The sequence below is a fragment of the Ornithorhynchus anatinus genome, chromosome 5, assembly GCF_004115215.2.
Source record: "Ornithorhynchus anatinus isolate Pmale09 chromosome 5, mOrnAna1.pri.v4, whole genome shotgun sequence".
NCBI classification, from domain to species: domain Eukaryota; kingdom Metazoa; phylum Chordata; class Mammalia; order Monotremata; family Ornithorhynchidae; genus Ornithorhynchus; species Ornithorhynchus anatinus.
In genome coordinates, this window is record NC_041732.1 from 774,533 (window position 1) to 797,656 (window position 23,124).

Sequence of the window (23,124 nt, forward strand, 5' to 3'; positions counted from 1 at the left end):
CTTTTAAGGGGGGCCCGGAGGAGAGGCCCCTTTAACAACGGGGCTGTCGCGGTGCATTGTGGGCGCGGGGAGTGTAATTTTGTAAATCGCTGTAACCGAGAAGTGCCAACAATCGGGTCACCTCGCCGCGGGGCCGCCGGCGCTCGCCCCCCGGGCCTCGTGCGCTCGCCCGCTCCGGCGTGACCCCCGACCCCGTCCCGGAGGCCACCCCCACCCGGGAGGGAGGAGCCGGCGCCGCGACCCCGCCCCTTCTCTCCTCTCCCCTCCCTTCCCCCCCCCCCCGCCAGGAGGAAGCGGGACCCGATGGGGCGGGACCGGCAGGGAAAGTGACCAGCAGCCCGGCCGCCCGGACACGGCCGAGGGCCGCCGCCCCCCCCCCCACCCCCAGGTGCGGTCCCCCCGGCCACCCTCCGAACGGCAACCACCATGAGGTGAGAGACCCCCCCCCACTCCCCCCCCGCCCACCCACGGGGGTCTTTGTTTTTCCCCGGTTCCCCCCCCCCTCCGGGCTGCTCCCCGGGGCGGGAGGGCAGGACTGGCCCCGGCTCGGCCCCCGCGGCTACAGCCCCGCGGAACTGCCCGGACCCCCCGGGGCTGGAGGGGCGGGGCGGGGGGCGGGGACCCTCCGCCGGGAGGGGGGGGGGCGCGCAGGGATGAGGAGGGTCGCCTTCCCCCGGCCGGACGGGGCCGCCGACCCTCGCTCCCAATTTCAGGCCGCCCCACCCCGACTTCCACTCCGAGGTCGGGGCGGGAGGAGAGGGCCGGAGCCGGGACGGGGGGCGCCTGGGGGGGGGGGGGGGGGGGGGGGGTCTCGCGTCGTGGAGTTGCAGGGAGAGAAGTTCTTTCCCGGGGCGGGGGGAAGGGGCGAGGTCATCCTCTCGGTCCCGAGGCCCGGCAGGTCCTTCCCCCTCCCCCCCCCCCGGGCCGGGTCGGCCTGAGCCTCCCAGGGCTCCTCCCACCTGGAGTTGTTCGCCCCCCGACCCAGGGCGCGGGCGGCCCCCCGGAGTCACCCCCCACGTGCCGGGCTGGGGACCCCGCACCTCGGAGCGCCCGAATGAACGGGAGTGGGGAGAGACCCCCCTCTGCCCATCCGCACTCCCTCCGCCTAGCACAGCGTCCGGGCTGGGGATCCCCCGTCCGCGGGGGAAGGGGAAGAGCCCCCTCCTCACCCCCAACCCCCCAGACTGTCGCCGTATTCACCCGCAGGACCCGCGCTTCCTCTGGGCCTGGTCTTGCTGCACCTTCTCCCCTCCCCCGGGAGCCGGGGAGGGGGGTGGGGGGGGGAGAGGTTTCCGGGCCCCGGGGGAAGGGGCGGGCGGGGGGCGCGGTCAGGAGCCCGACAGCTGCGCTGTCTCCCCTTGGGGGTCTCCATCCGCCCGGCCCCGCTGCCGAGGGCCCCCCTCTCCCCCCACCTGCTCCCCCGCCTTCGAGGAGGGGGGCGACAGCTGGAGATTGACGGAGCTGGGGCGGAGGAGGACAGCCCACCTCTTTGTCTTTGGAGGCTCACCTGGCAGCGGCGGCGGGGGGATGGGGAGGGGAGGGGGCGAGGCCCGGCTCAAGGTCACGAACCGGCCTGCAGAGGGTCGGGGACGGGGGGTGGGGGGGGACGGGGGTCCCCGCCCGACCTCGCTTCCCGGGGTTTCCCGGGGCATTCGGTTGGACCCCAGGAGAAGGGAGAGGGTGGAGCCCGAGCCCACCTAGTTGGGCGGGGCTCCGGTGCCAACCTGGCCGGGGAGGGTGGGGCGCGGCCGGGGCATTCCCACCCTCGGGACCCAGGAGACGGGGCGTCCAGCGCCCCCCTCCCCCCCCGACTCCCCCAGGTCACCGCCTCCTCCCTTCCGGGGGTCGAGCCCCGCATCTGCTGAGGGTCGGCGGGGGAAGCCACCGCCTCGCCCTCCCCCACTTGTTCCCCTTTGCCCCCACTTCCCCTTCCCCGTGCCCACTCTTCCCCTTTCCCCTCCCCCGTCTCCGTCCGGTGTCCACGATGCCCTCAGCGGCGGCGCTTGACCTGCCCCCCCGCCCCCACCTTCTGTCCGGGGCTTCCTGGAGCCGGGCCGGGGGGCTGCCGCGGGGGGGCCGGCCCACCCCCTTGCCCCTCGGGGCACTGGATGTCACCAACGTCCTGGTCAGGGGAGGGTCCCCGCTCGCCCCCCATGGGGAGCCCCCGGTGTTCCCCTCCCCCCCCCACCCTCCGGGCTGGGTCGGGGGGCCAGGGTCCCGCCGGCTCTGCCTTCCTCCACCACAACACACCCTCGGGACTCAGTTTCCCCAGTGACACCCCGGGCGTAAGAAATGAGTGGGGCTCGGGAGGGTCTCTGTGCACCCCCCTTACTTCTCCCCGGGCCGGTCCCCGCCTGCGGGGCAGAGGAGGATGGGGAAAGGTGGCCGGGCCCGGTCGGAGCCCCCGCCTCCCTCCCGGCCTCCCTGCCTCCCTCCCCGGCCTCCCTGCCTCCCTCCCTGGCCGCCTCCCTCCCAACCAACGGGTCCCTTCGGGGTTGGGCGGCCGCCAGAGCGAACACAAACATTTCCGCTTCTTCCGCCCCCCGCCCCCAACGCCAGCTCCATATAAGTCTCCTCTAGACCGCCGCACCCCTTAGGGAAAGAGGGGAGGGGGAGTCTGGCCGGGGGAGGGGGGAGGTTTCTCTCCACCCCCCTCCCCGTTTCCGGCCGGCGGTGTAAGGGAGGGAGAGCGGATATTCCGTCTTCCGAACCCAACCGTATAAGGGCTGAGCCCGACCGGCCCCCGGCCCCGTCTCCTCCCGAGCGGGAAGGGCGCCAGGCATCCCCGGTCACCCCTGACCCCTGACCCCTGGGCCGGGGCGGGAGGGACGGGGTCCGCAGGCACCGGACCTCTCCCCCGCCAGTGCCGGGTGGAAGTTGGCGAGGGTGGGCCGCCGAGTCCCCGCTCCCGGGGCCGGGCCGGGGTTCAGGGGACAAAGGGCAGCCCCGGGGCGGGGCCGGGCCGGCTGGCGGTGGAGAGGGAGACGTGCCAGGGCTGGCCCGGCGGGGCCGGGCCGGGCCGGGGCCTCGCCTTCCCTCCCTGCGCCGCTCACGCGAGCGCACACCTGGGCGCGGGGGCCGGCCCGGTAACTCGCTCCGGACAGCCCCGGGCTCCGGGAAGTCCGAAGGTGAACCTAGGGCCCGCGGGGATGGAGGCTTTGGGCAGCGGAGGCTTGTGGTGTAGAGAGGGGCATTCCACACGCAATCCATCGGGGGCATTTATAATACTGATGGTATTTGTGAAGCGCCTACTATGTTCCAGGCCCCGTTCTAAGCGCCGGGGTAGATACAGGCTAAACAAGTCGGACACAGTCCCCGGTCCCACGCGGGGCTCACAATCTTAATCCCCATTTTACAGATGAGGGTACCGAGGCCCAGGGCAAGTGACGTGACTTGCCCGAGGTCGGCCGGCGGACAGGTGGCGGGATCAGAACCCGTGACCTTCTGACTCCCAGGCTCACGCACTACCCCCTAGGTCACGCCGCTTCCCCGAGCACTTGCCGGTGCAGGGCGTTTGGAGGAAGCACTTGGGAAAGTACCGTACAGTACAGTTGGTAGACGTGATCCCTGCCTGCGGGAAGTTTGCAGGTTAAAGGGGAATTGACAGTTGCCTCCTCTCTGCTCCCACTCCCACTCCCCCACCCCCATCGTCCAGCTGCCCTTCTGATTTCCCTCCTCCCCCCACCCGCCCCCTCCCTCGGCTTCTGTGGGGTTTGGGGAGAGCCACCGAAGCAGGAACCTGGGCTCTTATCTGAGCACAGGGCTCTTCCTCATCCCCTTCCTGGGCCTGTTAGCCAAAAGAAGTCTAGGGCTCCCACAGTGTCGTGGTGCATTCTGAGTACTGAAGGAACTGTAGAAGGCTGCAGCCTTCTTGCCTATTTTTCAGCCTCCTCGGGGTCCATGCCCTTAGTGGAGGTGATGGTTTGGGGAGAGTGTACTAGACTGGATTGGGGGGACGACCTTATTTCCCCCTCGGAGAAGCAACGTTGTACAGGGGATAGAGTCCGGGCCTGGGAGTCAGAAGGACCTGGGCTCTAATTCCGGTTCTTCCACTTGTCTGCCGCGTGGACCTTGGGCAAGTCACTTAACTTCTCGGTGCCGCGGCCATTTCGTCTGTAAAGTGGGGATTACGACTTGGAGCCCCACATGGGACGGGGACTGGGTCCAACCTGATGATCTTGTCTACCCCAGTGCTTAACACAGTGCCTGGCACACGGTAAGCACTTAACGGATACCATAAAAAAGAGGGGAAGGACATGAGGATCTTCGAGGTTGTCTGAGCACTGTCAACAGAGGGTGGGGGGATCAGTCCCCTCCTCACTCCCTCTCCCCTTCCTCCCCCCGCAACAGTGAATCGGTGATGGTGTCCAGCCGGGCCACGGTCATGCTGTATGACGATGCCAACAAGCGCTGGATGCCGGCGGGCACCGGGGCCCAGACCATCAGTCGTGTCCAGATCTTTCACAACCCCACCAACAACGCCTTCCGTGTCGTGGGCCGCAAGATGCAGCCGGACCAGCAGGTACCCCGGCCCCATCCCCTCAGCCCTTTGTGCTACGCTAGCACCCCCAAGTGCCCTTCGCCCCGAGCCCCATTGCTTCAGCCAGCACCCCTCGGTCCTGTAAGAACCCCCCCTCACCCCGCAGGAGGGGCAATCAATCAATCAATTGTATTTATTGAGCACTTACTATGTGCAGAGCACTGTACTAAGTGCTTGGGGGAATACAACACGACAGTATAACAGACACAGTCCCTGCCCGCGACGAGCTTGAGGTCTAGAGGGGGAGGCAGACATTAACATACATAAAAATCATGGGGCAGAAGGGTGGCCTTGCCCACTCGGGGAACTAACAATCCCCGAAAGGCAAGAGAACACACACACACACACACACAGAGACACACTCACATCAACACTAATGCACATATATACACAGACACACAGAGTGGGAGCAGAGACACAGTCCACATGTGGACACACAGGATAGGCACATATACTTGCACGCACGCACGCGCACCCACACACAGAGACACACACACACGTTTCCCCAGGTCCCTCACCTGGTTTCCCCTCCCACAGGTCGTCATAAACTGTGCCATCACCCGGGGTCTCAAATACAACCAGGCGACCCCCAACTTCCACCAGTGGCGTGACACTCGCCAGGTCTGGGGCCTCAACTTCAGCAGCAAGGAGGAGGCCGCCCAGTTCGCCACCGCCATGCTGGAAGCCCTGGAGGTGCTGGAGGCTGGTGAGATGCCATGCGAGCGGTGGGCGGGGTGGGGCCGGGGAGGAGTCTCTCTGGGACTGCTCCCCATCCTCCCGCCCCCCGCTCATCCTATACCTCGCCCACCTCCCTTCAGGCTCGGTGCCCTCATATCCGATACAGAATGGACCTTCCCCCGAGGAGATAGAGCAGCAGAAGAGGTACAACTCCTGCCCACCCCACAGCCCCACTGTCTCCGGTCTTCCCCGCCCCCTCTGTCCCCTCCCCCAGCCTCCCCACCCCAGCCCTGACCCATCGTCCCCACCCTCTCCCTTTCCACAAGCCGCTTGCCTTTTAAATCCCGGCCCTGAGCGGATCGGGGCTAATCTGCCGGGTGGCTGCCGGAGAGCTTCGGTAGGGTCCTGGGCTCACACGCTCCGACCCCCCGCTTCGCCCACCCGGGAGAGACCATGTGTGGCTTTGTGGTCTCGGGCTTCCAGGACCCCATCCTGGGGGGCAGGTTGGTCACCGAGAGTAGAGGGCGGGGACTCCCCATCCTCCCACCACCCCCGTGGGGCGGGCTAGGTCTGGTCCCCAACACCCCCTCTCTCTGCGCCCCTTGTCCCACGCCCCCCGACCCGCGTCCTCGGCTCCGCAGGCAGCAGCAGATGGAGCAGATGGAGCGAGAGCGTCGGGTCTCGACCACAGGTGAGCGAACAGGCGGACCGGTTGGGGGCTCCGGGGTCCCTCCCTGCGCGCCCGTCCGCCCTCTCACTCCGACCTCGTTGTGTGGATTTGATCTCAGGGGTCACAGCTGCTCCCCCGGCCGGGGGGCCCCCACCACCCCCAGGACCGCCGCCCCCCCCCGGGGCCGCCTCCGCCTCCGGGGCTGCCCCCCTCTGGGGCGGGTCCACCAGCCACCGGTGGAGGGGCCGGGCCGCCCCCGGCCCCACCTCTCCCCGTGCCCAGTTCTGGGGGTGGGGGTGGGGCGGCCCCCGGCCTGGCTGCTGCCATCGCTGGAGCCAAACTCAGGAAAGTCACCAAGGTGAGTGTGTACCGGCCCGGCCTCCTCCCTGCTTCCACCCCTTGTGCCCCTTTCCTCCCCTTCCTGCTTCTCCTCCCCTTCCTCCCCCTCCGTTTCCTCCTCCTCCTCCTCCTCCTCCTCAATCCCACCCACTGCCGGTTACATCCGCCTCTCCCGATCCCTTCTCCCACCCGCGTGCCCACCCCAGTGCTGCCCGTTTGGGGGCCAGCGCTGGCCGGGGTGGGGGAAGACCCTTCATTTGCTTCCTTTCCCCTCTCCCCGCCACCGCCCTTCCCAGCAGGATGAGGCCCCCGGGGCAGGTGGGCCCCCACCCGTTCCCAAGAGTGCAGGAAGCTCTGGCGGGGGACTTATGGAGGAGATGAGCGCCATGCTAGCCCGCAGGTGAGACCGCCTCCCCCCGCCTTTGCCTTCCCCACCGCCATCCCAGAGTCCCCGGCTGCAGGGGAGGGGCGGGTGGGACTGGGTTAAATCCGTGACCGTCCGGGGCCAGTCCCGGGGAGACCCCCCCGGGCGGAAGGGGGGTTAGTCCCTACTCCCTGACCGCGGTCCGACCTCTGCCCGCCACAGGAGGAAAGCTACGCTCGTAGGGGAGAAGCCGCCGGCTGCCAAGGAAGAACCGACCAGTGTGCGTGGGTCCCCCGAGTTGTTCCCGACTGGCAGGGCGCTTGTGGGGGGGGGGGCAGTGGGGCCCTCAGCCCCCGGGCAGGGCGGGGAGGGTGTGGGCCCAGTTGCCGGTGGCTGTGTTTTTCTGACTTCCTGCCCCTCCCCGTCAGCAGCAGGAAGAGTCCGAGCTCCCAGGTACCAGGACCCCCGCCCAGCCAACAGGTGAGTGCCACAGAGGGGAGGGGGCGGGGGGGGCTCCCGGAAACCACACAGAGAAGCAGCGTGGTGCAGTGGAAAGAGCCCGGGCTTTGGAGTCAGGGCTCATGAGTTCGAATCCCAGCTCTGCCACTTGTCAGCTGTGTGACTGTGGGCAAGTCACTTAACTTCTCTGTGCCTCAGTTTCCTCATCTGTAAAATGGGGATGAAGACTGTGAGCCCCACGTGGGACAACCTGATTCCCCTGTGTTTACCCCAGTGCTCAGAACAGTGCTCGGCACATAGTAAGCGCTTAACAAATACCAACATTATTAAACCACACCTCCCAGGCTGCTCCCCTGTACCTGGCCCCGAGTCGCATGCTGGGATCAGCAGCCCCAGAGCAGGGCAGGGTGGTGGGGGGGGAGTCGGCCTGCAGGCTTACTCACGGGTCCTCCTCTTCACTCTGCCCCCCAGAGCCCACGCGGAGACCCTGGGAGAAAAACAGTACAACGTTGCCTCGGTGGGTACCCCCCGTCCCATCCCTCCCCGCCCCCGAGCCCCCCCTCCCCCCGAAAATCGCCCAGGCCACCGATCTGACGGCGGGAAGGGAGGCGGGCGAGGTCGTCGCCCCGCCCCCGCCCTGATGCCCCCTCCCGTGTATCCCCAGGATGAAATCGGCCTCTGCCCTCCCCAGCTCCGAGGCTCACCCGGCCAACAGTGCCGCCCCCGCGGCGGCGGACGAGTCGGACTTGGAACGGGTCAAACAGGTGGGGGGGAGCGGAAGTGGGGGGCTGGGGCGGACCGTGGGGTTGGTGGGGGGTGGCCCGCAGGGGCACCAGCGAGGTACCCGGGGCGGGGGGCGGGGGGCGGGTCTTGGGCTCTGACCAGCTCTCCCGGCCTCAGGAGCTGCTGGAGGAAGTGCGGAAGGAGCTGCAGAGGGTGAAGGAGGAGATAATCGAAGGTGAGTAGAGGCGGAGCGGCCGGCGGGGGAGACTTTAGTGTCCCGCCGGTCGAACCCGACCGCTGCCCCCCCCCCCCCTCGGTCTCCACGCTGACCGCCGACCGCCGCGCCTTCTCTGTGCTAACCACCACCCTCTTCCCTTCTGCTGACCGCCACCCCCTCCCCCCCACGCTGACCACGTGTCCGGTCATCCACAGCCTTCGTCCAAGAGCTGAGGAAGCGGGGCTCCCCCTAGCCCCGGGATCCAGGATGCCCATTCCCAGCGTGCCCACTTCCTGATCCAGGATGCCCATCCCCAGCGTGCCGTCTTCCTGCCGGAGAAGCCGGAATAGGTGGTCCTGCCTTCCCCTTCCCTTCCCCTGCCCCCTCGCCTCCCCCTCCCCACCGCCCCCCGAGGGGTGGGGCCGTGCCAGTATCTGCCCCCATACTGGCCAGGGGGCGGGGCCCGAGCTTCCGGCCCCTCCCCCGGGTGATACCAATCAACCTGAGAGTATATGTGTGTGTGTGGAGGATGGGGGGAAACACATTTCCCCCTCCCCCCCCCCCACGGGCCTCAATGGGATCTGCAATCACTTTACTGCTTATGGCCTTCAATTTTTTTAAAAATAAATATATATATATTTGTTTGGGGATTTTTTTCTGTTTAGTTTTTATAGGACGGAGGAGGCAGTTTAATGCTCCTGGTGGGGGGGCGACAGCGGGTTCCAGGGGCAGGGCGGGGCCCGGCCCCTTCTCACCCGGCCCCGCCCTCCCTGCCCGCCTCCCTTTTCTATAGGGAAATAAGATGCTGTAATTTTTTTCAACCTCAGTTTTTTATTGTTTGAGTGGGAATAAGGTGCGGATGCTGCCCGCGGAGGGTGAGGGTCGGGAGCGGAGTGGTGAGTCTCCCGAGTTGCCCCCCTCCCCGCCTAACAGAAAAGCAGATTTTCGTGGAATAAACCTGCTCGATTTGGTAAAGGTGTCCGGCTCTGATTGATGTTTCATGGGCTGGTGGGGGAGGGACCCCGGCGGCCTCTGCCGCCCCCCGCCCCGCCACCCCCAAGTTCCTTTGCTCCTGGGGCCTAGGAGCTAATGGGCCTAACGTTGGAAATGAGGCTCCAGCCTCAAACCCACCCACCCCATCTTGCTCCCTGTGGACCCGGCTTTGAAGCGCCCCGTCCCCTTGCCCCCTCCTACCTCCCCTGGCCACTCTCCTCCTTCAACCCAGACACTTCGCTCCTCTAATGCTAATCTTCTCACTGTACCTCCATCTTGTCTATCTCACAGCCGACCACTAGCCCACGTCCTGTCTCTGGTCTGGAACGCCCTCCCTCTTCATATCCGACAGACAATTACTCCCCACACCTTCAAAGCCTAACTGAAGGCGCATCTTCTCCAAGAGGCCTTCCCCAACTAAGCCCTCCTTTCCTCTTCTCCCACTCCGGCCTGCATCACCCTGCTTGGCTCCCTTTATTCATTCCCCTTCCCAGCCCCACAGCACTGATGTACATACCTGTAATTTTATTTATATTAACGTCTGTCTCCACCCTAGACTGTAACGTCACGGTCGGCTGGGCGTGTCTGTTGTATCGTACTATCTCAAGTGCTGAGTACGGTGCTCTGCGCAAGGTAAGTGCTCAATAAATATGACTGGCTGTCTGACCCTGCCCCGTACTCCTCCCTTACACCTTTGGGAGGTGTCAGCCACTGGGTCCTTTCCTCTTGCCCAGGCCCAGTGTTTTGGCTGCCTAGAGCTCAATTCAATTCATTCAGTTGTACTTATTGCGCGCTTACCGTATGCACAGTATTGTACTAAGCGCTTAGTACCGTACTAGTACCGTACCAAGCCCTTAGAGCTGGCGAAGGGGCACCGACCCTGCTGACCCAGCCTGAATCCAATCACGGCAACGAAACAGTCCCACTGGAGACAGCAATGACCAGGAGTCAGGGGACCGGGGTTCCAATCCTGACTCCATCACTTGGCCTGCTGCGTTGGGCAAGTCGCTTTAATCAGTCAATCTAGCAGTTGTATTTATTGAGCACTTGCTGTGTGCAGAGGGCTGTATTTGCGGTATTTTGTGCGTGTCAGTAAATTGTATTTAGCGCTTACTCTATGCAGAGCACTGTTTTAAGTGCTTGGGGGAGTACAATACAACAATAAACAGACATAGTCCCTGCCCATAACAAGCTTAAGGTTTAGAGGGGGAGATGGACTTATATAGAAGTAAATATATTACAGATAGGTACCTAAGTGCCGTGGGGCTGGGAGGGAGGATGAATAAAGGGAGCAAGTCAGGGCACCGCAGAAGGGAGTTGAAGAAAAGGAAAAGAGGATTCAGTCAAGGAAGGCCTCTTGGAGGAGGTGTGCCTTCAGCGAGCCGTTGGAAGCAGTTAGTTACCGTCTGTCGGATAGGGGGAGGAGGGAGGGCATTCAAGGCCAGAGGCAGGATGTGGGCAAGAGGTCGTCGACAAGATAGGCGCGCGAGAGAGAAGGTTAGCATTGGAGGAGCGAAGTGTGCGTGCCGGGTTGTAATAGAGTAGTGAGATGAAGCAGAAGGGGGCAAGGTGACTAAGTGCTTTAAAGCCGGTGGTGAGGAGTTTCTGTATGATGCGGAGGTGGCTGGGCAACCACCGGAGTTTCTTGAGGAGTGGGGAAACACGGTCTGAACCTGTACTAAGCGCTGTATGTCAGGCACTGTTCTCAGCACTGGGGTGGACACAAGCAAATCAGGTTGGACGCAGCTCCTGTTCCCCATGGGGCTTGCAGTCTTAATCCCCATTTTTTACAGATGAGATAACTGAGGCAGAGAGAAGTTAAGTGACCTGCCCAAGGTCGCCCAAGTCCTTCTGACTCCCAGTCCCGTGCTCTCTCCTTCGGCCGTGCTGCACCGTTCTAAGCCCTTGGGAGAGTTCAATATAACCGTTGGTAGGCACGGTCCTTGCCCTCAAGGAGCTTTCAGCCTAGAGGGGGGAGACAGGCGTTAAATTATGGATATGGACGTAAGTGCTGCGGAGCTGAGGGTGGGGTGAATAAAGGGCAGGGAGACGGAGTGGAGGAAGTGAGGATTTAGTCTGGGGAGGCCTCTTGGAGGAGACGTGATTCCAATACAGCTTTGAAGATGGGAAGAGTGGTGATCTTACGGATACGAAGAGGGAGGGAGTTCCAGGCCAGAGGCGGGAGATGGGCGGCGGTGAGATAGATGAGACTGAGCTACGGCGAGTAACTTGGCATTAGAGGGGCTAAGTATGCGTGCCAGGTGGTAGTAGGAAATCAGTGAGGTGAGGTAGGAGGGGGCAAGGTGATTGCCTCCTTTAAAGCCATGGGTAAGGAGTTTCTTTGAAACGGAGGTGGACGGGCAACCCCCGGAGCTTCTTCGCGACTGCGGAAACATCGGCTGAACGATGTTTTCGAAAAATGATCTGGGCAACAGAGCGAAGTGTGGACTGGAGCGGGGAGTGACGGGAGGGAGGGAGGGAGGTCAGCAAGGAGGCTGATGCGGAGTCAAGGCGGGATCAATATGACGGTAGTTTGGATGGAAAGAGCGGATTACAGCGGTTACTAAGGATGAACCGTGAGGATTTGGTGACAGACTGAAAATGTGAGTTGAACAACAGAGATGAATCAAGGATAACACCAAGGTTCCCGGCTTGGGGTACAGGGAGGACAGTGGTGCTCTCTAGAGCGATGAAAAACCCACGGGGAGGGCGGGGTTTAGGTGAGAAGTTGAGGAGTTCTGTTTCGGAAATGTTCGATTTGAAGCGTCGCGCAGGACATCCAAGTAGAGAAGTCCCGAAGGCAGGAGGAAATATGAGGAGAGACTTCGGGGCTGGAGATGTAGATTTGGAAACCATCTGCACAGAGATGATAGTTGAAGCCGTGGGAGCAAATGAGTTCTCCAAGGGAGTGGGTGTAGATGGAGAATAGAAGGGGACCTGAAACTGAGCCTTGAGGGACTCCCACAGTTAGGGGGCGGGAGGCAGAGCCTGCGAAAAAGACTGGGAAGCACCGCCAGAAAAATAGTAGAACTAGAAGAGAACAGCGTCAATGATGCCAAGCCTGGACAAGCAGCTTGGCCTACTCGATAGAGCATGGGCCAAGGAGCCAGAAGGACGTGGATTCTAATCCCAGCTCTGCCGCTTGTTTGCTGTGGGACCTGGGGCAAGTCACTTCACTTCTCTGGGCCTCAGTTCCCGCATCTGTAGAATGGGGATTAAAACCGTGAGTCCCAAGTGGAACAGGGACTGAACCCGACCTGATTAACTTATATCTATCCCCACACTTAGAACAGTGCTTGGCACATTGTAAGCACTTAAGTACTATTATTATAATGTTTCTAGGAGACAGGGGTGGCCTACGGTGGCAAAGGCGGCTCGGAGGAGGAATAGCATAGAGTAGAAGTCTCTGGATTCGGCAAGATCATTGGCGACCTTTGAGAGGGCAGTTTCGGCGCAGCGAAGGGGGTGGACGCCAGTTTGGAGCCGGGGGCGGCCACGGAAAGAATCAGAGGGGAAGAAAGAAGTGAAGGCAGGTGGTGACAACTTGCTCAAGGAGTTTGAAGAGGAATGGTAAGAGGGAGATGGGGTGATAACGAGGGAGCTGTGGGGACAAGGGAGGTTTTTTTCGGTTGGGGGAGACACGAGCATGTTTGAAAGAATGGGGAAGAAGCCGTTGGAGAGTGAACAGCTGAAGATGACAGGAAGGGAAGAAGGGAGGGGGAAGTGTTTTGATGAGGTGTGAAGGGATGGGGTTGGAGGTGCATGGGGAGGGGGTGGATTTTGAGAGGAGGTGGGAGATCTCTTGATATGCTGCCGGGAAAGACGCGAGAGTCGAAGAAGCAGCGGGAGGAGGGAGGCGCTGGAGGGGAGCAGGGGGGATTCTAGGAAGATCACGTCTGAGGGTTTCAATTTTCTCAATAAAATAGGTGGTCGGGTCTTTAGAGGTAAGAGAAGGGGAAGACAGGGGGCCAGGGGTTTGAGGAGCGACTTAAAGATCTGAAACAACTGGCAAGGGTAGCGGGCCTAGGAATCAATAAGGATGGAGAAATAATGCTGCCGGGCAAAGGAATCAATAAGGATGGAGAAATAATGCTGCCGGGCAGAGGAGAGGGTAGAGTTATAGCAGATGATGAATTTTAGACGGCCGAGATGAGCCCGATATCGGGATTTCCGCCAGCGGCGCCCTGTGGTTCATTCACAAGAGTAAAGGGGGAGCACTGTGCAGGTGATCCGGGGTTGTGGGTTAATGGTACGAGATCGGCGAAGGGATAGGGGAACGAGTGAGTTGAGTGCAGTAGAGAGGATGGTGTTAAGCGTGTCTATTTGTGTGTCCCGACCTGGCTGGGCCTCACTTTCCTCAATTGTAAAATGGGGGTGAAATACCTGTTCTCTCTTCCGCTTAGACCGTGAATCCCGTGTGGGCAGGGGACTGTGTCCGCCCTGATCGTCTTGTATCTATTAGTGCTTGGCGCATAGTATAGGTTTCACAAATAAAGATGCTATCTGTGAAGCATTTACTGTGTCAAGCACTGTACTAAGCAAAGATTATAAGATAATCTGGTCGGACACAGTCCCTGACCCACAAAGGGCTCACAGTCTACTAGGGAGAACAGGTATTGCATCCCCACTTTACCAAAGAGGGAACTGACGCACAGAGAAGTGACTTGCCCGAGGTCATATAACAGGGAAATAGCAGAGGCGGGTCTGGAACCCAGGTCTTCTGACTCCCGGGTCTCGGCTCTTTCCGCTAGGCCAAAACGCTTCCCTCCGGTTACTGTTACACGACGACTTTTTAAATTATTTTTTATGGTATCTGTTAAGCCCCCTGGGCCAGGCACTGTTCTAAGTCCTGAGGTAAATACAAGCTAATCAGGCACAGTCCATGTCCCACATGGGACACACAGTCTTAATCCCCATTTTCCAGATGAGGTAACTGAGGCTCAGAGAAGTAAGTGACTTGCTCAAGGTCACCTAGCAGACAAGACTAAAACTTAGGACTTTCTGACTCCCAGGCCCCTGCTCTACCCTCTAGGTCACGCTGCTTCTCTACGATGCTCGATAATTGCTTCTTCAACAGAAGATGCAAAGAAACAGCCGTAGGGTACATTAAACCGAAACCTGCCAAGTCGGCTTCCCGGGTTATTATCCCCCTGGACCCCGACAGTCACCTGCTTTTTGCCCCCCTCCCAAAAAGGCAACAGCAGCAGAGGCCCTTAGGGCGGTTCCTTTAATCGGGAAATATTTACAGACTAGAAAAATAAGCCAGGGCGCATCCGGCCCCGGCCCAGCCCTCCGACCCCGGGCCCGAGTCCGCCCCGGGTCCCAGCACCAACGGGCTACAGCACCCCCTACTCCAACACCGCCCCCCGGCACACTGTTCCACTGCCCCAGTGCGGGACGGGGGTGGGGGCAAGAACGACACACACGGGAGGGGGGCAGAACGATCCGCTAGACGGGCCCGGGGTGGCTCCCCGCGGCCCGGCCCCGCCGGGGGACGACGGCAGGCCACACCCGGAGCCAGAAGAAGAGGGAGTCTCGGGTGGGATGAACCCCCCGCCCCCGGCGGCCCCCTATTTCTTGGGGCAGGCGGTGAGGGCTTCTAGCTGCGTCTGGAGGCACCGCACCTGTCCGGTCAGGGTGTCCACGGTGCCCAGCTGCCGGCTGACCTCGCGCAGCTGGGCCTGCAGGGCCTCGACGGTCAGGGCCAGCTCGCCCACCTCCTGGTGCAGGGAGGCCATGGAGCCGCTCTGCTCCTCCTCCTTGCGCCGCGTGTTGCCGGCCTGGCGCGAGTACTCGAACAGCAGGCAGGCTCCCCCGACGCCGAAGATGATGGCCTCGCCCAGCAGCTCCGCGCCCAGCTCCGCCGCCGCCTCCTCGTTCAGGGGCTTGATGGCCGAGCCGCGGAACCCCATGATGCGCATCTTGGTCCTCATCTCCACCCAGTGGTACACTGCGAGGGCGGGAGGGGAGGAGGGCAAGCCAGGGTCACCGCGGCGAGGAGGGGGCCGGGGGGGGGGGGGGGGTTCTGTCCATCCTCCTCCCTCCCCTTTCTCCAGCACCCTGCCCCCCCTAAAACACCTCCCTCTGGAAGTCATCCTGGAGCTGTTTCTTTTAATACAGTACTAATAATAATTATGGTATTTGTTGAGTGCTTAGCGTGGCTGGGTAGAAAGAGCACAGGCTTGGGAATCAGAGGTCGTGGGTTCTAATCCCCGCCACTTGTCAGCTGTGTGACTTCGGGCAAGCCACTTAACTTCTCTGTGTCTCAGTTTCCTCATCTGTAAAAAGGGGAATAAGACTGTGAGCCCCATCTGATTACCTCGTATGTACCCCAGTGCTTCGAACAGTGCTTGGCACATAATAAGCGCTTAACAAATGCCATCGTTGTTATTATTATTGTTATTATGTGCCAAACACTTATCTAGACACTGGGGTACATACAAGGTAATCAGGTTGGACACAGTCCCTGTCCCACATGGAGCTCACAGTCTTAAATCAATTTATTAATCAATCAGTGGCATTTATTACTGAGTGCCTACTTTATGTAGAGAACTGGCCCAAGTGCTGGCCACCTATGTAACAGTACTAATAACTGTGGCATTTGCTAAGCGCTTCCTAGGTGACAAGCATTGTTCTACACACTGGAGTACACATAGATTTGTCAGGTTGGATATAGTCCCTGTCCCACATGGGGCTCACAGTTGTAATCCCCATTTTACTACTGAGGGAACTGAGGCCCACAGAAGTGAAGTGACTTGCCCAAGGTTACAGAGCAGGCAAGCGGTAGAGCCGGGATTAGGATCCATAATCTTCTGACTCCCAGGCCCACACTCTAGCCACTATACCTCGCTGCTTCTCCCACCCCAGGGGAGTCCACCACCGTCCTCACCGTCCTATGGGCCACCCTCCACTCCTTCCTCTCCCTCCGTCTCACCTTCGGCCCGTCACCAAGGTGTCTCTTCCGCAATATTTCCCGGCTCCACCCGTTCCTTTCCATCTGCGTGGCCGCCACGCCGGTCCAGGTCCGTCCTATCCTGGCTCGACTAGGCCATCGGCCTCCTCGCCGATCTCCCTGCCTCCAGCCTCTCCGGTCTAGACTTCACTCTCCTGCCAGGATCATTTTCCGAAACCATCGTTCTGTGGACTTCTGTCCATTTCCCCTCAGAAACTCCTACCCCTCGACGTTACAACACCCCAGCAGCTCTTGAACCTCCCCGTCTTGGCCCCCTGGTTCGCTTACACCATTTCCCCCTGCCAGGAATTCCCATTCCCATCAATCATTTACTCAATCGGTGATATTTACTGAGCACCTACTGAATGGGGAGCGCTGTACCGAGCACTTGGGAGAGCACAACCGAAGCTAGACACGTAATAATAATAATAATAATCATGGCATTTGTTAAGCGCTTACTATGTGCCAACCACCGGGGTAGATACAAGGTAATCAGGTTGTCCCACGTGGGGCTCGGTCTTAATCCCCACTTTACAGATGAGGTAACGGAGGCACAAAGAAGTTAAGTGGCTTGCCCAAGGTCACAAAGCAGACAAGTGGTGGAGTCGGAATTAGAACCCACGTCCTCTGACTCTCAAGCCCGTGCTCTTTCCACTACGCCACACTGCTTCTCATGTCTCCCGCCCTCCAGGAACTTACAAGCTAATGGGGGGAGACAGACAGACAGAAGTGATTTCCAAATAGTAGGAGCAGGGGAAAGAACAAGAATATAACAGGACAGAGGTAAACACATCAGACAATGAATGTTTAAATGCAAACATACATACTGAGGAAAGGGACAGGTGTGGAAGTGTTTTGGGTGACTGCTGGATTTTGGGGGGCGGTTTTAATGGCATCTGTGAAGCACTTACTGTGTGTCAAACACTGTTCTACGCAATGAAGTAGGTACAAGATAATTAGGTCAGATACACTCCCTCTCCCAAATGGGGCTCACAGTCTAAATAGCAGGGAGAAGAGGTATCCCCATTTTACAGATAAGCAAACTGAGGCACAGGGAAGTTAAGTGACTTGCCCGAGTTCACACGGCAAGCAATTGGGAGAGCCAGGATCAGAACCCTGATCCTTCTGACGTTTAGGCCCTCGCTCTCTCCACTAAGCCACACTGCTCTTCATTGCGCCTCCTCACTGTGCCTCGTTCTCGTCTCTCTCGTCGGAACCTTCTCGTTCATACCCTCCCTCCATCCTGGGACTCCCTCCCCCTTCCCATCCGACAGACCAGCTCGCCTCATCTTCAACATCTTCCTGAAGTCACGACTCCTCCGACGGGCCTTCCCCAATTAATCTCTCGACTCCCCACCCTATTCCCCATATCTGCCCTAGCGCGCCGCGTTAAACACCGAAGGACTCACGCCCCGGAAACGCTTAAGTACACATCTTATCGCCTCTGTGACTTCCTCCTTTCTGGAATTTTAGCTTCCACCTCCCTGGCTAGATTATAAAGTCCTTGAAGGCAGGGACTGGGTCACCAAACTCGATAGGACTCTCCCAAGTGCTTAGTATAGGATTCTGACAGAGTAAGCGTGCAATAAATACCATTTATTGCAGGTGGGGAGTTAAGTGGGGAGAGCTTCCCGGAGGAGGAAGGAAGATGGGGAGAGCTACGATCCGGCAGACTGGGCGGGCGATGGGAGCGTTCCGGGAGTCAGAGGCAGATAAGAGTGGGTACTGCAGTCTGGGGAGCAACCGGGGAGGAGAACAGATGCATGAGAAGCAGTGTGGCATAGTGGAGAGAGTCTGGGCCTGGGCGCCAGAAGGTCATGGGTTCTAATTCTGCCTCTGCCACTGTCTGCTGGGTGACCTTGGGCAGGTCACTTCACTTCTCTGGGCCTCAGTTACCTCCCCTGTAAAATGGGGATGGCAACTAGGAGCCCCATGTGGGCCAGGGACTGTGTCCAACTCGATTTGCTTGTCCCCACCTGAGCATCTAGTATACTGCCTGGCACATAGTAAGCGCTTAACAAATACCATCATTATTATTATGAGTCCAGCCCGCCTGGTGCCTGGGTGGCTGCACCATCGAGCTCTCAGGCAACTGGGGGTGGGAGCTCGAGAAGCGACTGTGGGGAAGACCAAGAGCCCCCCCACGACCTCGCCTACTCTCCTCAACTTCGGTGGTCCCTGAAACCTCCTCCCAGAAGTCTTCCCCGATTGGCTCCTACCTCCCCAGCCTAGTTCACTCCATCAGCCCCACTTAACACTTCCTCCTCGTCTCGTTATTTGCCTTCCCAGCCTCTGGCTGTCACTTGCTACGTCTCCATCTGTCCCTTGCTACGCCTTCCTCCCCTGTTAGACTGTAAGCCCCTGAGGGATGGGCTTAGGTCTTTGAGCTCTACTCTCAATCAATCAATCAATAATGCATGATTGAGCACCCCCGAGTGCACGGCACGAAACTGAGCACTTGAGAGAGTCCGACAAGACTAGCACACATGATCCCTACTCTCAAGGAGCTTATGGTCTCCCAGGCCAAGCGCTTAGCACGGTGTTCCCCACGCCACCCAGTAGCCCCTATATCCTGGAGGTGACAGTGCCCTCGAGCCGGGATTAGAACCCATGACCTTCTGACTCCCGGCCCCAGGCTCTATCCATTATAGCCTGCTGCTTCTCATACAGCGGTTCTCCTTCTTGCCAACTGACCAGGTAGGCCCTCTTTGCCAGTCAACCTGGCAATCTGCAGGTCAGTCAATAGTATTTATTGAGCGCTTAAAGTGTGTGCTGAGCACTGTACTAAATGCTTGGGAGAGCACAGTGAATACGTGAGAAGCAGCACAGCCTAGTGGACAGAGCACGGGCCTGGGACTCAGGGGTCATGGGTTCTAATCCCGGCTCCGCTACGTGTCGGCTGGGTGACCTTGGGCAAGTCACTTCACTTCTCTGGGCCTCGGTTCCCTCATCTGGAAAATGGGGATTACGACTGTGATCCCTGTGTGGGACAAGGATTGCGTGCACCCTGATGACCTTGTATCTACCCCATTGCTTAGAACAGTGCCTGGCACACAGTAAGCGCTTAAAACATATCGCAGTTATTAATTATTACTACTACAAGAACATAACAGACACATACCTACCACATAACAAGCGGGTGCCCGACACCGTTCGGAGCTGCGCCGGGGAAATGTCGGGGGGGGGGGGGGTGTCCTATCCACTCCCCGAGAGGTTCCTGGAGGCTGGACGGCAGCGCTGGTGCTCCCCAGAGGGACCCGGGGAGGAAGGGGCAGGTGGGAGGAGGCAGAGGTGGCCCAGGGGCCTGGCTGGCCCCCCGACCCCTCCCAGAGCCCAGCGGATGGGACAGATAAGGAACCAGAAGGCTTATCCAGAGGCGATGGGCTGCTCCGGACAGCACACGCCGGAGACACTCCAGCCCTTCCGCGGCCTCCAATCAATCGAGAGACACAGCAGGGCTTAGTGGAAAGAGCTCGGACCAAGGAGTCAGAAGACCTGGGTTCTAATCCCGGCTCTGCCGCTTACCTGCTGTGTGACCTTGGGCAAGTGGCTTCGCTTCTCTGGGCCTCGGTTCCCTCCTCCGCAAAATGTGGATTCAATACCTGTGCTCCGTCCTCCTAAAATGTGGGACCTGATTATCTTGCATCTACCCCAGTGCTTGGTACGGTGTTTGGCACACAGCGCTTGACAAATGCCACAATTATTACTATTACTCCTGTTATTATCTTTATTAATCAATCATATTTATCAAATGCTTACTGTGGGCACAAAACTGTACTAAGCACTGTACTAAGGGGAGTATAATATAACCGAGTTGGGAGACATATCCTCTGCCCACAACGAACGGACAAGGACTTTTGGTCCTCACAACTCCCCTCTAGCACTTAAGTCCATCTCTTTATACCCTTTTGCTTCCTCCTCCCTGTTATTTATTTTAGGGTCTGTCTGAAGGTTTCTCTTCCCCTTTAAGCTGTAAGCTTATTAAGGGCAGGGCACGTGACCGCCGTGAGTCCGTCACTGGGCAGGGATGGTCTCTATCTGTTGCCGAATTGTCCATTCCAAGCACTTAGTACAGGGCTCTGCACATAGTAAGCGCTCAACAAATACTATTGAATGAATAATTCTGTTGCAGTGTACTCTCCCAAGCACTTAGTACAGTGCTCTGCATGCAGCAAGCACTCAATAAATGTCACTGATTATTTGCCTCCCACCAGCTACTTGAGGCCAGGGAACATGTCTACTAATTTTATCGTATTTTCCCAGAAGCAGTGTGGCCTCGTGGATAGAGCACGGGCCTGGGTGTCAGAAGGACCTTTCATTCATTCATTCAATAGTATTTATTGAGCGCTTACTATGTGCAGAGCAATGTACTAAGCGCTTGGAATCTACAATTCGGCAACAGAGAGAGACAATCCCTGCCCAATGACGGGCTCACGGTCTAATGGGGGGGAGACCTGGGTTCCAATCCCAGCTCTGCCCCTTGTCTGCTGTGTGACGTTGGGCAAGTCACCTCATTTTTCTTGTGCCTCACTTCCCTCATCTGTAAAATGGGGTTTAAGCCTGTGAGCTCCATGCCCGAACTGTCCCCAACTTGATTAACTTGAATCTACCCCAGCGCTCAGTACAGTGCAATACAGTACAGTATTATTATTATTACAGTGCCTGGCCTAGCGTGGCTCCATGGAAAGAGCCCGGGCTTGGGAGTCAGAGGTCATGGGTTCGAATCCCAGCTCTGTCACTTGTCGGCTGTGTGACTGCAGGCAAGTCACTTCACTTCTCTGTGCCTCAGTTCCCTCATCTGTAAAATGGGGATGAAGAGATGAAGACTGTGAGCCTCCTGTGGGACAACCTGATGAGCCTGTATCTCCCCCAGCACTCAGAACAGCGCTCTGCATATAGTAAGCGCTTAACAAATACCCACATTATTGTTAAGGGAATCAGCGTGGCTCAGTGGAAAGAGCCCGGGCTTGGGAGTCAGAGGTCAGGGGTTCGAATCCTGCCTCTGCCACTTGTCAGCTGGGTGACTGCGGGCAAGTCCCTTCACTTCTCTGTGCCTCAGTTCCCTCATCTGTAAAATGGGGATGAAGACTCTGAGCCTCCCGTGGGACAACCTGATGAGCCTGTATCTCCCCCAGCGCTTAGAACAGCGCTCTGCACATAATAAGCGCTTGACAAATACCCACATTATTATTAAGAGAAGCAGCGTGGCTCAGTGGCAAGAGCCCGGGCTTGGGAGTCATAGGTCATGGATTCGAATCCCGCCTCTGCCACTTGTCAGCTGTGGGGCTGTGGGCAAGTCACTTCACTGGGCCTCAGTGATGTCATCTGTCAAATGGGGATGAAGACTGTGAGCCTCCCGTGGGTCCACCTGCTGACCCTGTCTCTCCCCCAGCGCCTAGAACAGTGCTCTGCACACAGTAAGCTCTTAACGAATACCAACATTATTATTATTAAAGACCCTAAAAGAGGCCTGGTGCAACGTTCAGCACACAGTAACGCTCTCCATAAGGGATTAGAAATGAGACTGGTGGAGGAACGGTTGGTTCCTCGGAGCGCCGGCCCCGCCCCGCCAGCCCCCCAACCCCACGGCCTCGGGCCCCTAAGGGGAGATCTCAAAGCGTCCAAACGGCCACTGCTCGGGAAGGGGGAGAAATGGCGGGGTCCTGGAGGGGGGGGGAGGCCGACGCCACCCCCCAGGGCCGGGCTCCCCCTTCCCCCCTCTAACTCCCCTCGGGGCTCCTGTCTTCTGTCCTCCTCCCCCCCGCCCCCTCAATGTCAAACCGCGCTCCTGCAACGAGCAGCTCCCATTGGCCCCCGCGCCCGTCCATCACCTACAAACCTCCCCTCCGATTGGCGGACGGGCCGGCGGAGCCCGCCCCCACCACGCGCCCCCCGGCCTCCTCTGCCATTGGCCCCCGGCCGCAGCCGGTCACGCCCACCCCCCCTCCGCTGCGATTCTATTGGCTGGTGGCGAGGCTCCCTCCGAAGGCGATTGGACAAGCCAGACGCCCATCCGGACCCCTCCCCCCCCCCCGGCGGGAGGAACCATCGCGGAGCCGACGGCGGGGGTGAATGGCGGCGGGAGAAACTCACGCTGAGCAGGCGGAAGGCAGATGTAGGTCTTGAAGAACTGGCTCCGGCGGGCTCCGGCCTTGATGCGATTGGCCAGCGGTTTACTGAGCTGCCGTACCCCCAGGTACAGCAGCTTCGCCATGGGGAAGGCGCCCACCACCATCTTGGCGTCCGCAACACGCACGCCCGGCACGTCCTGAATATGCAGGACCGGCTCATGCGTGAGCTAAGAGCTGCGTGCGGGACGTCCGGACGTCTGTGCTGCGCGCGCACCCGCCAGCCCTCCCCCGCGCCGCGGTTCGGTGCGTGCGTGATGACGTCGAGGGGGCACGTCGCCACCGCGGCTTCTCAAGTGACGTCATGTAACGAGTGGAAGGGTCTCGAGGATCCTTAGGGGAAGTGAATAATTATTCATCTACTGAATAATTAATTAATAATGGGTCTAATCCAGGGACCGACATTATGCCTCTCGTCTCCTTTTACGGTGACATCGAAGGGCCCAACTCAGCCTCAGTTTCCCCCCCCGAAGGAACCGTGTCACTCTGCCCGACCACCAGCCTTCCCCTCACCCTGCTCCCACACTGTCCCCCCTCTAGACTGTAAGCTCCTTGTGGGCAGGGAATGTGTCTAGCGTATTCTCCCAAGCGCTTAGTACAGTGCTCTGCCCACAGTAAGCGCTCAATAAATACGATTGACCAACTGCATGATGATGATGGTATTTGCTACGCGCTTATTATGTGCCAGGCACTGTACTAAGCGTTGGGGTGGTTACCAGCAAATCGGGGTGCACACAGTCCCCGTCCCAGGTGGGGTTCACAGTTTCAATTCCCATTTTAGGCCCATTTTAAGCCCGTCAAAGGGCAGGGACTGTCCCTGTTACCGATTTATCCATTCCAAGCGCTTAGTACAGTGCTCTGCACATAGTAAGCGCTCAATAAATGCTACTGAATGAAATACTACTGAATGAATTTTAAGGATGAGGTAACCGAAGCACAGAGAAGTGACCTCCCCCTGGTCACACAGCAGACAAGTGGTGGAGGCGGGATTAGAACCCATGACCTTCTGACTCCCAGGCCCATGTTCTGTCCATTATGCTATGAATGACCTCGCCCTTTTT

General features: G+C 59.4%; 2 protein-coding genes across 2 annotated transcripts; one reads left to right on the forward strand and one right to left on the reverse strand.

The window, feature by feature from the left end:
• Window positions 1–361: 361 nt before the first annotated feature.
• On the forward strand, window positions 362–8,965 carry LOC100092830 (vasodilator stimulated phosphoprotein). The gene is given in 14 exon segments (XM_039912238.1): window positions 362–431; window positions 4,351–4,522; window positions 5,078–5,246; window positions 5,359–5,422; window positions 5,860–5,909; window positions 6,007–6,059; window positions 6,061–6,246; window positions 6,524–6,627; window positions 6,814–6,871; window positions 7,023–7,071; window positions 7,522–7,567; window positions 7,715–7,814; window positions 7,951–8,008; window positions 8,206–8,965. Coding segments are annotated over 14 exon segments (1,152 nt in total). The 5' UTR covers window positions 362–426; the 3' UTR covers window positions 8,244–8,965.
• Window positions 8,966–14,191: 5,226 nt separating this feature from the next.
• OPA3 (outer mitochondrial membrane lipid metabolism regulator OPA3) lies at window positions 14,192–22,261 on the reverse strand. The gene is made up of 2 exons (XM_029065331.2): window positions 22,029–22,261; window positions 14,192–14,933 (listed from the first exon to the last, which is right to left on the reverse strand). Exons 1-2 carry the CDS (start codon window positions 22,168–22,170, stop codon window positions 14,554–14,556), a joined length of 522 nt encoding a protein of 173 aa, XP_028921164.1. The 5' UTR covers window positions 22,171–22,261; the 3' UTR covers window positions 14,192–14,553.
• Between the last annotated feature and the right edge of the window lie 863 nt (window positions 22,262–23,124).

Bases quoted from the DNA above. Each gene is read 5' to 3' on its own strand.
- OPA3 (XM_029065331.2), bottom strand. From the start codon at position 22,170: ATGGTGGTGGGCGCCTTCCCCATGGCGAAGCTGCTGTACCTGGGGGTA. The intron at 14,934-22,028 runs GTGAGTTTCTCC...CCGCCCTCGCAG, and splicing joins CTGCCTTCCGCCTGCTCAGC to TGTACCACTGGGTGGAGATG.